This window comes from Lathyrus oleraceus, chromosome 2 (assembly GCF_024323335.1).
Source record: "Lathyrus oleraceus cultivar Zhongwan6 chromosome 2, CAAS_Psat_ZW6_1.0, whole genome shotgun sequence".
Taxonomy (NCBI): domain Eukaryota; kingdom Viridiplantae; phylum Streptophyta; class Magnoliopsida; order Fabales; family Fabaceae; genus Lathyrus; species Lathyrus oleraceus.
Window position 1 is genome coordinate 372,251,449 of NC_066580.1, and position 14,828 is coordinate 372,266,276.

At 37.9% G+C, this 14,828-nt stretch overlaps 1 protein-coding gene across 1 annotated transcript; it reads right to left on the reverse strand.

Moving 5' to 3' along the window:
• Positions 1–11,868: 11,868 nt before the first annotated feature.
• LOC127119568 (pectate lyase) lies at positions 11,869–14,196 on the reverse strand. Its single transcript, XM_051049824.1, has 4 exons — positions 13,949–14,196; positions 12,935–13,598; positions 12,567–12,809; positions 11,869–12,312 (listed from the first exon to the last, which is right to left on the reverse strand). Exons 1-4 carry the CDS (start codon positions 14,173–14,175, stop codon positions 12,088–12,090), a joined length of 1,359 nt encoding a protein of 452 aa, XP_050905781.1. The 5' UTR covers positions 14,176–14,196; the 3' UTR covers positions 11,869–12,087.
• Between the last annotated feature and the right edge of the window lie 632 nt (positions 14,197–14,828).

The following is a 14,828-nucleotide window of genomic DNA, read 5'->3' on the forward strand; positions in this document are numbered from 1 at the left end:
GGTAGAACAGCTGGGGCATACTCCGTCTAAGATCTCGATGTTATCCTTGTTATTATCTTCTGAATCTCATGCCAAAGCGTTGATAAAATTCTTGAAGACTGCTCGTGTACCTCAGGAGACCTCCGTCGATCAGTTCGAAAACTATGTTGCTAACCTGACTGTTGACAATGGCTTAGGCTTTTCCGATGCTGATCTGACACCAGCAGGAAAGAATCACAATAGAGCTCTGCATATCTCCATTGAGTGTGAAGGGATCACCTTATCTCACGTATTGATCGACAACGACTCTTCTTTGAATGTGCTGCCGACAGCTGTGCTCGATAAACTTGACTGTAAGAGCATCGAATTGAAACCTAGTGATACTGTGGTGCGTGCGTACGACGGTGCAAAAAGTGTTGTCCATGGTAAAGTGGTTCTCCCTATCAAGATAGGACCTCAAGTCTTCAACACTACCTTTCACGTGATGAACATCCGTCCTGCCTATTCATGCTTGCTGGGACGCCCTTGGATTCATGAGGCAAGTGCCGTAGCTTCATCTCTCCATCAAAAGCTGAAGTATCCAATAGAGGGTAAGATTGTCACGGTGTGTGGAGAAGAAGAGTACATTGTCAGTAGTGTGCAGGCCTTCGGATACGCTGAGATGGATGGCGAATTCTTTGAGACTCCCACTCAGTCATTTGAAATGGTTCACCCGCCCAGTCCTGTCCTTAAGCCGACTCCCCTTGTGCCCAAGGTTATTCGTGCTCCTCCTGCCATGATTTCTCTGAAGGACGCTCAAGCCGTGGTTGAAAATGATGGTCGTACTGGTTGGGGTCAACTGATCAACGTACCATACAAGTCTGACAAGTCTGGTCTAGGATTTAACTCTGAAAGGATGGTCAAAGATCAGATTAATGCTGTAGAAGATGCTGATAGCGATTCCGACCTGGATAGTTGGATTTTCCCAACAATTGGTGACGGACTCAATAATTGGAAGGATGAAGACACTATCCCGATTTCCTTTAGTCAGGAGTAATTGTTATTGTCTATTTTAATGTTGCAAATTTTTTAGTTTTTACAATTGAACTTCTTAAAGCATTGTGTCTATGCCCGGGGCACAATAGCTAATTTGTTAAGGGTTTTTTCATTTTCATAAGCATATTCATATTCAATAAATCAATGGACTTTTTGCATTCAAATATTGCACTCTTTATCTTTCCGGTCATCTTCCAAAAAAGCTATGTTTTCTTACACACACTCACGTAACGAATTGCAGATCCATACCCACTCTAGATCCTGTTGATAACAGTTCTACTACTGTTCATTATGACTTTGAAAATCCGATCTACCAAGCCGAGGATGGAAGTGAGGAAGATTGTGAAGTACCTGGAGAACTTGCCAGACTGTTACTGCAAGAAGAAAGGACTATACAGCCGCATGAAGAGTCAATCGAAATTGTAAACCTGGGTACTGAAGTGGACAAGAGAGAAGTCAAAATAGGAACGGGCTTGGGAGACAGTGTCAAGGAAAGATTGATTCAGATGTTACATGACTATATGGAGATTTTTGCTTGGTCTTATGAAGACATGCCAGGATTGGATACTGATATAGTAGTGCATTGTTTGCCAATGAAGGAAGATTGTCGTCCTGTTAAGCAAAAGGTTCGCCGCATGCGTCCTGAAATATCTGAGAAAATCAAAGCCGGAGTTATGAAACAATTTAATGCCGGTTTTCTAGCCGTTACTTCTTATCCTCAATGGGTTGCTAATGTGGTACCAGTGCCGAAGAAGGATGGTAAGGTGCGAATGTGCGTAGATTACAGAGATCTGAATAAAGCGAGTCCCAAAGATGACTTTCCACTCCCGCACATTGATGTTCTGGTAGACAATACCGCTCAACACAAAGTATTCTCCTTCATGGATGGATTCTCGGGTTATAACCAGATTAAGATGGCACCTGAAGACATGGAGAAAACTACGTTTGTGACGCAATGGGGCACTTTCTGTTACAAAGTAATGCCATTCGGTTTAAAGAACGCCGGGGCAACATACCAGTGGGCTATGGTGGTTTTTTTCCATGATATGATTCATCATGAAATAGAAGTATATGTGGATGACATGATAGCCAGATCTCATACTGAAGAAGAACATCTCGATCATTTGTACAAACTGTTTGAGTGGTTGAAGAAATACAAGCTGAGATTGAACCCGAACAAATGCACCTTTGGAGTAAGATCCGGTAAACTCTTGGGATTTATCGTCAGTGGTAAAGGAATTGAGGTCGACCCGGCTAAGGCGAGAGCTATTCAAGAAATGCCAGTACCCCGTACAGATAAGGAAGTCAGAGGTTTCTTGGGACGTTTGAATTACATCGCCCGGTTTATCTCCCATTTAACTGCTACCTGCAAACCCATTTTCAAACTACTGAGGAATAATCAAGAGATGATATGGAATGACGAATGTCAAGAAGCTTTTGACAAAATCAAGAAGTATCTCCAGGAACCTCCGATCCTGATACCACCAGTTGAAGGAAGACCTCTAATCATGTATTTAACCGTGTTAGAAAATTCAATGGGGTGCGTGTTGGGGCAACATGACGAGTCTGGTCGAAAAGAGCATGCCATATACTACCTTAGCAAAACGTTTACCGACTGTGAAACAAAATACTCACTGCTCGAGAGAACTTGCTATGCTTTGGCCTGGGCTGCTCGCCGACTAAGACAGTATATGTTGAATCATACCACTTTGTTGATTTCTAAGATGGATCCCATCAAATACATATTTGAGAAACCTGCCCTCTCCGGAAGAATAGCGAGATGGCAGATGATTTTAACAGAGTATGATATCCAGTATACTACCCAGAAAGAAATCAAAGGAAGCGTGCTGGCCGATCATTTGGCTCATCAAGCAGTGGATGATTACCAATCTATGAATTTTGAGTTCCCAGATGAGGATGTCATGCTTGTTAATGATTATGAATAACCTGGATCGGATGAAGGACCCGAACCGGGATCCCGATGGACTATGGTTTTTGATGGATCTTCTAATGCATTGGGCAATGGTGTTGGTGTTGTAATCGTTTCCCCCAAGGGTTGTCATACGCCTTTCACTGCTAGACTATGTTTCGATTGTACCAATAATATGGCTGAGTATGAAGCATGTATTTTGGGACTCAGAGCTGATATAGACCTGAGAATCAAGTTTTTGAGTGTGTACGGAGACTCAGCTTTGGTAATCAGTCAGATCAAAGGAGCATGGGACACTAAACATCCGAATCTCATCCCTTATCGAGAGCGGGTGTTGACATTAATCCCATACTTTGAAGAGATTACATTCGAACATATTCCACGAGAGGAGAATCAGTTGGCAGACGGCTTGGCCACCATGTCATCTATGTTCAGAGTCAGATGGGACAATGAAGCTCCCAGGATCACCATTGAACGACTAGATGAACCAGCATATTGTTATGAACTTAACGCTTCTGAAGTAGAAGAGAAACCTTGGTTCCACGAAGTAAAAAGATATTTAGAAGCTCAGGAATACCCTGAAGGGGCGTCCATCAATGATAGAAAATTCCTGAGGAAGTTCTCCGCTAAATTCTTTTTGAGTAATGGAATATTATACAAACGTAATCATGATTCGACTTTGCTTCGTTGTGTGGATAAAAAGGAAGCAGAAAAGATTATGGAAGACATGCATGACGGTATTTTTGGGACTCACTCTAGTGGACATATAATGGCCAAGAAGATTCTGAGATCAGGGTATTATTGGTCTACCATGGAAGTTGATTGCCACCATCACTCCAGAACTTGTCACAAGTGCCAGATCTATGCGGACAAAGTACATGTGCCTCCTGCCCCATTAAACGTGTTGACAGCCCCTTGGCCCTTTGCAATGTGGGGCATTGATATGATCGGAGAGATTAAACCTACTGCTTCTAATGGACATCGTTTCATCCTCGTGGCTATTGACTACTTTACAAAGTGGGTAGAGGCAGCCTCATTTGCTTCTGTCACTAAGAATGTGGTGGCACGATTCATCAAGAATAATCTCATTTGTCGATATGGCATCCCCGAAAGAGTTATCACTGATAATGGCACTAATTTGAACAACAAGATGATTACTGAACTCTGCACGCAGTTCAAAATAAAACACCATAACTTTTCTCCATACCGGCCAAAGATGAACGGCGCCGTGGAGGCTGCTAATAAGAATATCAAGAAGATCATACAAAAGATGACAGTAACGTACAAAGACTGGCATGAGATATTACCATTTGCTCTTCATGGTTATCGCACTTCAGTACGCACTTCGACAGGGGCAACTCCTTTCTCTTTAGTCTACGGAATGGAAGCCGTCTTACCGGTGGAAGTTCAGATTCCCTCTCTAAGAATCATGAAAGAGGCAGGTTTAGATGAGGATGAATGGATTCAAACTCGACTCAATCAGATAAATTTGATTGATGAAAAGAGACTTGCGGCTGTTTGTCATGGGCAGATATATCAGAAGCGCATGACCCAGGCATTTAACAAAAAGGTCAAGAGACAGGTGTATCAAATTGGCGACTTGGTGATCAAGCGTATCATTCTACCACAAGGTGATCCCAGAGGCAAATGGACCCCCACATACGAAGGGCCATTTGTAGTTAAGAAGGTATTCTCTGGTGGAGCCATGATACTTGCTACGATGGATGGCGAAGACTTCCCACATCCCGTGAACGCAGACATAGTCAAAAAATACTACGCGTAAAAGAGACCCGCTAGGTCGACGTACCTAGGCAAAAGTAAGGGCATCCCGGCGAACCAAAAGGGTTCGGGCAAAAATTAGGGATAAACATATAAAAATGTACACCCGACGAGTCGAAAACCTGAAAAGGCGACTTGGGCAAAAAAAAGGGGTATCCTGGTGGATTGAAAACCTGAAAAGGTGGTCCAGGCAAAAATTAGGGATTAAAAGCGTATGACTATGTCCCGTTCTCAGACCGCTTCATCCAAGTTCAAGGGACTGAACAAGCCAATCACTTCTATCCGACGGCAGGAGATGAGATGCTTGAAGACATAATGACAGTAGCAGAATTAAAATCGATAGGACTTTTCCTTCATAGCTTTTTCTTTATGTTCTCGACGATTTCCTCTTACTAGGATTTCTGTCTCTTTGTACACAAATGGCCTGTTTATAGGCCCTCTTTCAAACTCAATACAATTTTATTTCCAAAAAGATGCTTTTGCCTTACTTTTTCTGTTTTGTTTGCGTAAACGTCCATTGATTTAAGTTGAATTAATATGTTTATCAAAAATACATGCATAAAACGGAAATAGCGATTACAAAAGACTTCAGGATCGAGGAGAAGGTCTCACCATGCGTTCCAACGAATCCGGTCGCTAATTCCATTCCCCAACAAAAACAGCTATTTCCCAGAAGAGGTTGGCATCGCTAAACAGACGAATCATCTCTTCCATCCCCCAACCAGACTCTGTTGAATATCTCTACCACCAGACAGAAATCAAGTATCCCCAGCTAAGAAAGGGTCATCAATACAAGCATCTCCAACCAGAAGATGGGGATTTATTTTCCCCAGGGAGTCGCCAGGAAAAACTTTTCAGATGCATAATTCATTCATTACATCATTTCACAGCATACGCATGCATACATTGTTCGCATTTATTTTCATAAGCATAAAACATCTCATGCATCATGACATGGCATGAAGCTAACTTTATTTTTCAGGTTAATTATCCTCCTGATACAGTCAAAACAAAGGTCCATTCAGACGGACATCTTTATCAATTACAGTCAAGATTCAAATACACCCCAGATATTCATTGCAAATACAACATATACAAATACTATCAGATATAGCTTGGCGTACGGTTCACTCTGATTCAGCTCAACATATGACTCCTTCAACTCAGATACGATCTAACGTACGATCCATTCTGACCTTCAACTACTCCAATACGGTCTAATGTACGACCCAGTTGGACCCTCAAATCCTTAGATGCTGCCCAGCGCATGGTACATTCCGGGGTGTAGTCTAGCGTACGACTACTGTCTTCTTCAGATACAGCCTAACGTACGACTCATTATGCAACTCAGATACGATCTAGCGTACGATCCATTCTGATTCTACCTTCGTCAGATACAGCCTAACATACGACTCATTCTGCAACTCCAATACGGTCTAACGTACGACCCATTTGGATCTTCAACTCAGATACGATCTAGCGTACGATCCATTCTGATTCTACCTTCGTCAGATACAGCCTAACGAACGGCTCATTCCGCAACTTAGATACGATCTAGCGTACGATCCATTCTGATTTTTCCTCCCCAGCAAAGTCATCCGCCTAATGGACAACTCACTATGCTATTCAGATATGGTCTAGCGTATGGTCCATTCTGATCCCTTATCCCCAGCAGCGTATAACGCACTCTGACTCCCCAGCGAAGTCGACAAGGGAGGACTCACGATACGGTCTAGCGAATGACCCGGTATAACACCCATGTCTTCAGATATCGTCTAATGTACGACGCACTCCGAAGCTCTCATCATCAAGCTTCCTGGAGGGCATCTTTAAGCCCATCTTCATCAAGACTAACTTTTAATTAACAAGTGCAAATTTTTGGGGCATTCTAAGTGTTCAATAATCTTCCACCTCCAGACCACGAATGGCATACATAGCATTCTAACCCTCTCGGTTTAAGAATATTGAACAGGGGCAGCTGTCATACCCCAAAATTTTCTCGCAAATATTACAAGGCATTTTTCAAGGCACTACAACTTATTGTTCAAGACATTGACCTTAAAGGAGCGAAGACCCAGCTCACAAATGGCCCAATCCAGAAAATGGCCCAAACTGGCATGCTCGCTAGGCGAGCAAATCCTTCGCCTAGCGAACCCTTCGCTACAATACTCGCCTAGCGAAGCTTGCGAATACCAGAAAATTCTGGGCTTCATTCTGAGCCCATTAGGTCACAACAAACCATTATAAATACCAACATTTCAGTCAGGAAAAGGGGAATGAAAACGGAAGGAAAACAACAGAAGGAGACGAACCGGAACCCTAGCAATCAAACCTTGGAGGCTAACCAAGAGAATTCAGAGCAACCCTAAAGGAAACCCTGAAGGCAACTCATCTGCACAAAGGTTACCTCCACCCGACTCAATCCGATAATAAAAGTGACCGGCCAATTCGACGTTGCAATTCAATTGCAAACAGGTTTGCGCATCACTACTGTTTTATGCTTCCAATCTGTAATCTCAATACATAATGCATCATGATTGAATTTCTGGATATGTAATTAGAGTTTGCATGTGAGTTTAAATGTGCCTGAATATCCCGAATGTTTGACCATGTTATTTCTGTAATTGAATGCCATAAGGCGTGCAGCATGCTGAGATCGTACTGTTCTGAAATTCAAAACCCGCAGCCGCTCGCTAGCACATCGCTAAGCGAGCATGAAGCGAGTATTCGCTAAGTCTTCGCTAGGCGAGGCAGAGGCGAACGTGACAGTCGCTAATATTTTGACTATTCTGTTCTATGTTTATCTGATCTGTTCTATTTTAATCATGCGTTATTTTGCCGGACATTCCTACTGCTGTGTTTCTTTTGCGGTGTAATCCTCGATTGCACCCCCATTTGGTATTCTGACCTGTTTCCTGAATATTGTAAGGACTCACATACTCCCGAAGAGGGCAGCTTGCTAGGTATCCCACTTTATTTGTGGGATACCCTTGTGGAGATTCATCCTATTTACTTAATTGATTTTAATGTGGAGATTCATCCTATTTACTTAATTGATTTTAATGTGGAGATTCATCCTAATTACTTAATTAATATGGACCTAATTACCTAATTGATTACAATTACCTAATCGATTGTAAAATATTGCCTTTGAATATGTGATCTTGGACCTCTCTTTGTTGCCTTACGATATTACGGTATTACGGTCATGTCCCGCGAATGTGGGGATACACCTAGCAAAGACCCTTCGGTTAAATCATCACGTCCCTATAAAATAAATCATAGTCCCTCGGATGTTGCCTGCGAATATATGATTTTGTCCCTCGATGACCCTTCGTTTTAGCCTACGGTTAAATGATGATTGTCCCTCCGAATGCTAAGGTATCCTTACAAATGTTGCCTTCAATGACCAATCGATGACCCTACGATGACCCTTTTACATCCAAAGGGTAAGACTACTTACTTCTCAATAGTAAGGACAATTTTACCCTCATAAGGATAGGAAATGCCCATAAAGGCCTTGGGTAGGTATAACCCTTAAATGCTGACTCACAACCTAAAACATTTTTCACACCTCACACCTTTCAAAACATCTTTTAGAAAATCACCACTTGGTATACATTCATACTAGAATCATTACCGAGTTATATTTTTCTAAACAACTTTCAAAATTTAAACGAGATAAACACTTTGTATACATTCGTACGAGAATCATTACAAAGTTAAGCTCTCTTTTCAAAACATTTTTTAAGCAATTCACAAACACTTTTCAGACAAACATAAGTGATCACGCAATTAAGAGCCCATGGATAACCATGGATACAAAGGGTGCTAACACCTTCCCTTTGTATAATGTACCTCCCGAACCCAAAATCTAATTAAGGTCTTTCCTGTTCTTTTCCACCTTTCCTTATTGGATAAAAGAAAAGTCGGTGGCGACTCTTGCTATCCGCGACATTTGCTTTCCCAAAGCAAAAACACATCAAAGTCAGTTCACCATATGACACCACACAAAAAAAAACTCAAGCTTGTTGCAGTTCAATGTTATCCATCATTGTCATTTCTAGTGCAAACTACAGAAATTTATATTTTATATTATTAATATTTCCTTTTTTCTTTATATATATATATATATATATATATATATATATATATATATATATATATATATATATATATATATATATATATTGTAACACCTCATACATGCATGTCTAGAATAGTACATATGTGGCATTAAATATTGGTACTTAAAGCATGCATAAGCATCTAGATAATACTATAATCCTATACAAGTATAAAATATTCATCCAAGTAGATGACCAAATACATGATATCCAAAACAAATACATAATACCTGAAACATATACAATATAATGGGGTGAGATTACTAAAACCCAATGAGTTATAGACTACATGTCGAGTCCGCTCGGCTCTACAAGGTAAATTATCCTTAATCGGTCTATCAGTATTACACACTCTTACTTTGATTAGGAAAATAAACGCCGAAGCATACATCGCTTCTTATCACATGTGAAGTTTTACATGATAAGTCCCTTCTTTCCTTATAGAACAATGGGAGATTACAAATGCATCACTGTGTTGTATCAACTCTACAATACAACTAATCATCTTCCTTTAAGGATAGAGAAGGGAAGGTTCCATCATGGAAGTTCCCTAATATCCTACAGGATAAAGACACATGAATCATATTATAGAGATTCCCTTAGTATCTTGCCGAATGATTGAGGAGATCCCCCTATGGAGATTCCTTAATATCCTATATTGGAACTTACTTTAAAGTGTTGACTAAAGAAATCTCGTTACAGAGCTTCCATAATATCCCACATGAGAATCCTACAGGAGAAAGATAGAGAGATCCCATTACGGGGATTCCTTAATATCCTGTAGGAGGGAGACAGAGGAAATTCCACTATAGTGACTGCTTAATACCCTACAGGAGAAAACACTAAGGAAATCCCACTACGAGATTTCTTAATATCCTGTAGGAGAAAGACTGAGGAAATCACACTATAGAGGTTCCTTAATATCCCATTTATGAACTACCATATTGGCCAAATTAGTATTCATCTCCTTCATATTTCAGTCCATAACTTGGAAATTTCTCAACATCAGATTACACACTCGACCTACGGTTTCCTCACTTACCAAATTTTCCTTTAGGCAAGAACCAATTAACACATTATTAGGATTTCATTACTATCCTAATTAGGTGACCACTAGATATTTACTCTAAGAATAATATAAATCACTGATTGGTTTACCCAACAACCGTAATGCAAAGCACTACATTGATACATATGTGCATCGAGGATTTTGGCTCACATAACCTATCTCGATCTTGCATACAACTCTTAATGCATGTACTTCTCATTACCTCTTCTGGTATCGTATATTGAATTAAGGAAACCTAGTGAATTTCCAAAGTAGTATCTTCCAATTAACTCGCGCATACTCTTTCACTCATATTGTACGATGTGAAACACGTCCAACTACTCAAAATAGGATTGAAATAGACAAAATTTGGGGATGCAGGGCTATTACACCACCTTCCCGTATCAGGCCTAGATGGTCCACTGAATAGCATGAACAATAAAAATGTGAGAAATAATTTCCTTAGAGAATGGATAATTTTATAATTAAAAACATTATATTACTAGAATTAAGAGTTATAAATTTTCTAATGATATCACAAGTGGCATAATACTTTGACCATTATATTTAAGATAAGTAAGATGGGTAAAATTACCTTAATTTTTTGTAGGGTAGTGAAGTTATACCCTATAAAAAGATTACAACTTCACTATCCTGCATAGAGAACACATATTTTGAGAAACATGATATATATATATATATATATATATATATATATATATATATATATATATATATATATATATATATATATATATATATATATATATATATATATAATTCCACAAATAGCTCAAATATAAAATTTTATTTGACATAACAAGTTCAACGGAGAATCTCTTTTTTCGTTTCTTCATCTGATGTCCAATATTTATTCCACTAAATGATAAAATGTACCACAATCGTAAGTTGTAATAAAAACAAAATTATATGCAAAAATCAACCACAATAGTTCGCTATTTATTTTCAATCATTACATAGAGTGAATGAAAGAAAATAGTGTCATCATGATGGTGATGGAAATGATGCAGGCTCGACAACAAATAGGTTAAGGAGAAGCTTAGTTTTCTTCTTCTCATCATCACTTTCTCCATCTCCAAGATTCAGTAGCTACTCATCAAAGACACTCGTTGAGATCGAGATAGAGTCATTAACGATCTTCAAGGAAACTCTTGTTGTTTCAGACAACAACCTTCACAAATTTAGAAATAGTTTATTGAACCGGTGTAGTTCTTAAATTATATTAACGACGAGATCCTTAATTAATAAGTGTTACTTAAAAACCCTAGTTTTGATGTACGGTTGATTATAGTGGTGGCTAGAAGTTGGCGGTTGATAGCGGAAATTAATCTGCTGGGATGAATTTGTACTTATTTTAATGAATATGACTATGTTTTAATGTAATGGACTTTTGTATTTATTTTAATAGACCTATTATGTGTAAAATAATAAATTAAAATCTATATTATTTTCATATTTTTGTTACACTAGGTGAAATAAAAATTATCATAGTTTCTTTGGTTTAGTGGTCTATGTATATTATTAGGGGAGTTTATTTGGTCTTCGTCGGACCTTCCCCCCGCATATCATTGAGCTCAAGCTTCTCCTAAATACCCCTTAGATAGTTTTTCATATACTCGTCGAAATTAGAAGTGGCAATTTGTAACTCAAATCCAATTCTAAATTCTTTATGTAGAAAGAAAGAATGTAACCTTAACTGCATATATTTTTAATAATGTCAACATTTTTTATTCACATGAATGGGGTGAGGGGATAAAGACATGCACGGGAATAAACAATGGTTGAACATAAGATATATTCAATAGTAAAATTTAGAGCAACCATGTGATGAATCGTTACGGATACCGTATATAATTTTGTAAATTATGTGTCTTTAGTTAAATTACACTACTTGTATTTATAATTGTGTTACAATAAATGCATTGGATGATTAATGTATAAACATAAATCTAGAGAGTTGAATACCCTACGAGTACTAACAATCAATCTAGAGTATCTAAAATTTTAATTAATTCTACAAAGTCCCCAAGACAAACAATGGCTTTGAAAGGATGTGATCTAGTAGGAATTGCAGAGACATGAACAATGAAACCATTTTCTTATTCTTGTCTGCTATAGTGAATGTTAATGCTTAATGATTTTTAACTTCAAGAAGAATATTTGAAAGACTAACAAGGATTTCCCTTTCTGCATCTAAGGCTTCCGGAATAACGAGTAAGCCTTCTCACATAAGTTCCAGGCCTAGATTTGATCATGTCCTTTTTTGAGAATGGTCTGTTAGTCAGCGTAGGTCCTCCTTGTACGAAAAATGCTCCATTCATATAGACATCGTTGATTGATCTCCATTGCCAGTTTTTCCACACTGACTCCGGCGAGTAATCCCTCTTTGTTATCTTCAACACCAAAGTATAATGTGAGACTAAGTTTTCATTTTAGTTTCATAAATTTAATTTTATTCATTTGTTTTCTTAAATCATGTCAAGTGAAAGGAAAATGGAGAAAAACAATATTTTATAGGGAACTCTAAGATTTTTCTTAATATATTAATATTAAGAGTTTAACAAATAAACATGTTTACCAATGCACAACTAGAACATGTAAAGCATAAATTAATATGGCTAAGCATAATTCGTGATTAGATGCATACCTGTTTAGCATTGGGGTTGTTAGGGGCTATGAATCGGTTACCCTCACTTATAATGGTAGGATTTTGGCTACCACCAATTGCATACATTTCCCAGTGCGTGTAGTCATTGTTAAGCACATGGATAAAACCATATCTACACCTTGGCATTCTTTGGATTAACCTCTTACCAAAGTGGTTGAATGCAAGTGTAATCTGCATTTTCTTATCACCATCATAGTCATTACTTGCACCAAACAACATAGCCTACATACACCATATTTACACAAACAGACAAAAAAAAATTAGGTCATATATTTCATTTCAAACTAATGAATAATTATTTTTACAAGAATAAACATGTACAAGAAATCTACGAATTTACTAATTACCTCGTTGTGATCTGTGAAATGGCAATTGGAAATGGTAATAGCAGTAGATCCCATAATGACATCAATGAGCCCATCTTTGCAGTTTCGCATGGAAACATGGTCAATCCAAATATTGCTGGAGCCAAAAATTGAAATTCCATCACCATCACTCTTAGTTCTTAGACCAAAATGGTTCTCAGCATCTCTTATAAGTCCCCCACTACCAACCTGAATGTCAAAAATTTTGATCCCATGGATTATCACATTCCTGATGAATTGAAGAGTTAAGCCAGCACCTTTAGCAATGATAATGGTAGATCCTCGTCCATCAATGGTCTTGTCACTTGTCATTATGAGTTCCTGGTTGAGCCTAATCACCATACTATGAGCAAAGATGATCCACAAAGGTCTGTTTCTTGTAACTGCATATCGAAGAGTACCTGGAAGTGGATTTTGCATGTCATTATCTGATGGATCAGTTACCACATAGATAGGACCGGCTTTTCCACCAATAGTCTTCCTTCCAAAACCTTGCACACAATCTGCAAGCTTCTTGCGGTTTTTTTCCCAATTAGGATCACACCTCCAACACCTGTCCATGGGGTTTGTAGCAAAACATGGTCGGTTTTTTCCTAATTTTTTCCCCACCAGATTCCTTCTTCCTGTATTGCCGTCAACTATCATCCTATTTATAAAACCAAATAATTATTAGAATATGATATATCAGACTTATAACTAATTTCATGATAGAAACAAAGAAACGTGCAATATATAATAACCATTGAGCATACCGCAAGTGTCTATTTTTTATGAGATAATGTTTCCTATTTTTATTTTGTTTTCCATATGAAATTGCAAAATTCTCTATTTGTCTTCACTATGCTTTGTGTTTTTGTATAGTTTTATGTTGGTAGATAGAGAAAACAAGGAGGCGGTTTTGCAATTAGAATAAAAATCGAAATAAAACGGATGGGGTATGAAATTCCTTCGTTAAATTGAACATATTAATAAATATTATAATTAAACAAATCTCACTCGCTAACATTAGAAGCCATGTTTCCGGTGACTGCGTATGGGTCAGGTGTATAAGCTAGGTTGTTTGCTTTTTCAGCATCTGTTGCTTTTCCCTTCCAATATGTATCATTAATAAATGGTAATACATTATCCCAGTATGAAGGTTCCTCTTTGACATTAGCATGCACTAATGAAGGTATGATTACCACTAAAATGATCAAAAGGAAGAGATGGTACAATTTCTCCATGATGGTTCTCTGCCAAATGGAAAGAACCCTCTTCCTTCTTTAAATAAACACGGTAACTAAATAGTTTCAATATAATACTTGAAATCATTATAATATTTATATATAGATTATGATAGAAAAAAAAGGGGGATATTGGCCTCACAAAATGGTAGTGAATTTTACCACCAAAAATTTATTTCCATTTTAGTTTCTTGATCCTCCTTGACAAGTGGAAGACCAATTTTATATAAATCATTCAAAAAAAAATTGTCAAGTAGAGTAGATGCATCATAGAACTAGCAACCTTATTATATCTTATCTTTACAAATAGTTTCGCAATGCCAATGATATTACATATGAATTAAAATTGGATATTTTTAGGCCTTCCCTACATGCAATGGATGAATCCCTTAAACCATTGAGTATAGTAGATATATTATTCATACAAAACTTATCTATATTTTTTGGGATAGGTACAAAGATTAGAAAAGATTTTTAAACATCCTTTTTTTGGTAGATATGATTTAAAAAATGGTACCCGACATCGCCCTTAAATAATGCTTTGATTTATTGTCGAGAAGAAAAGAAGTTAATTTACTCGAGATTAATAGCTAATTATAAAAATAATATTCCATAGGTTCAATCATTAAATTAAAAAAATTATAGAGTAGATT

Bases quoted from the DNA above. Each gene is read 5' to 3' on its own strand.
- LOC127119568 (XM_051049824.1), bottom strand. From the start codon at position 14,175: ATGGAGAAATTGTACCATCTCTTCCTTTTGATCATTTTAGTGGTAATC. The intron at 12,810-12,934 runs GTAATTAGTAAA...TGGTGTATGTAG, and splicing joins ATTTCACAGATCACAACGAG to GCTATGTTGTTTGGTGCAAG. The intron at 12,313-12,566 runs GTATGCATCTAA...TTGGTGTTGAAG, and splicing joins ACAACCCCAATGCTAAACAG to ATAACAAAGAGGGATTACTC.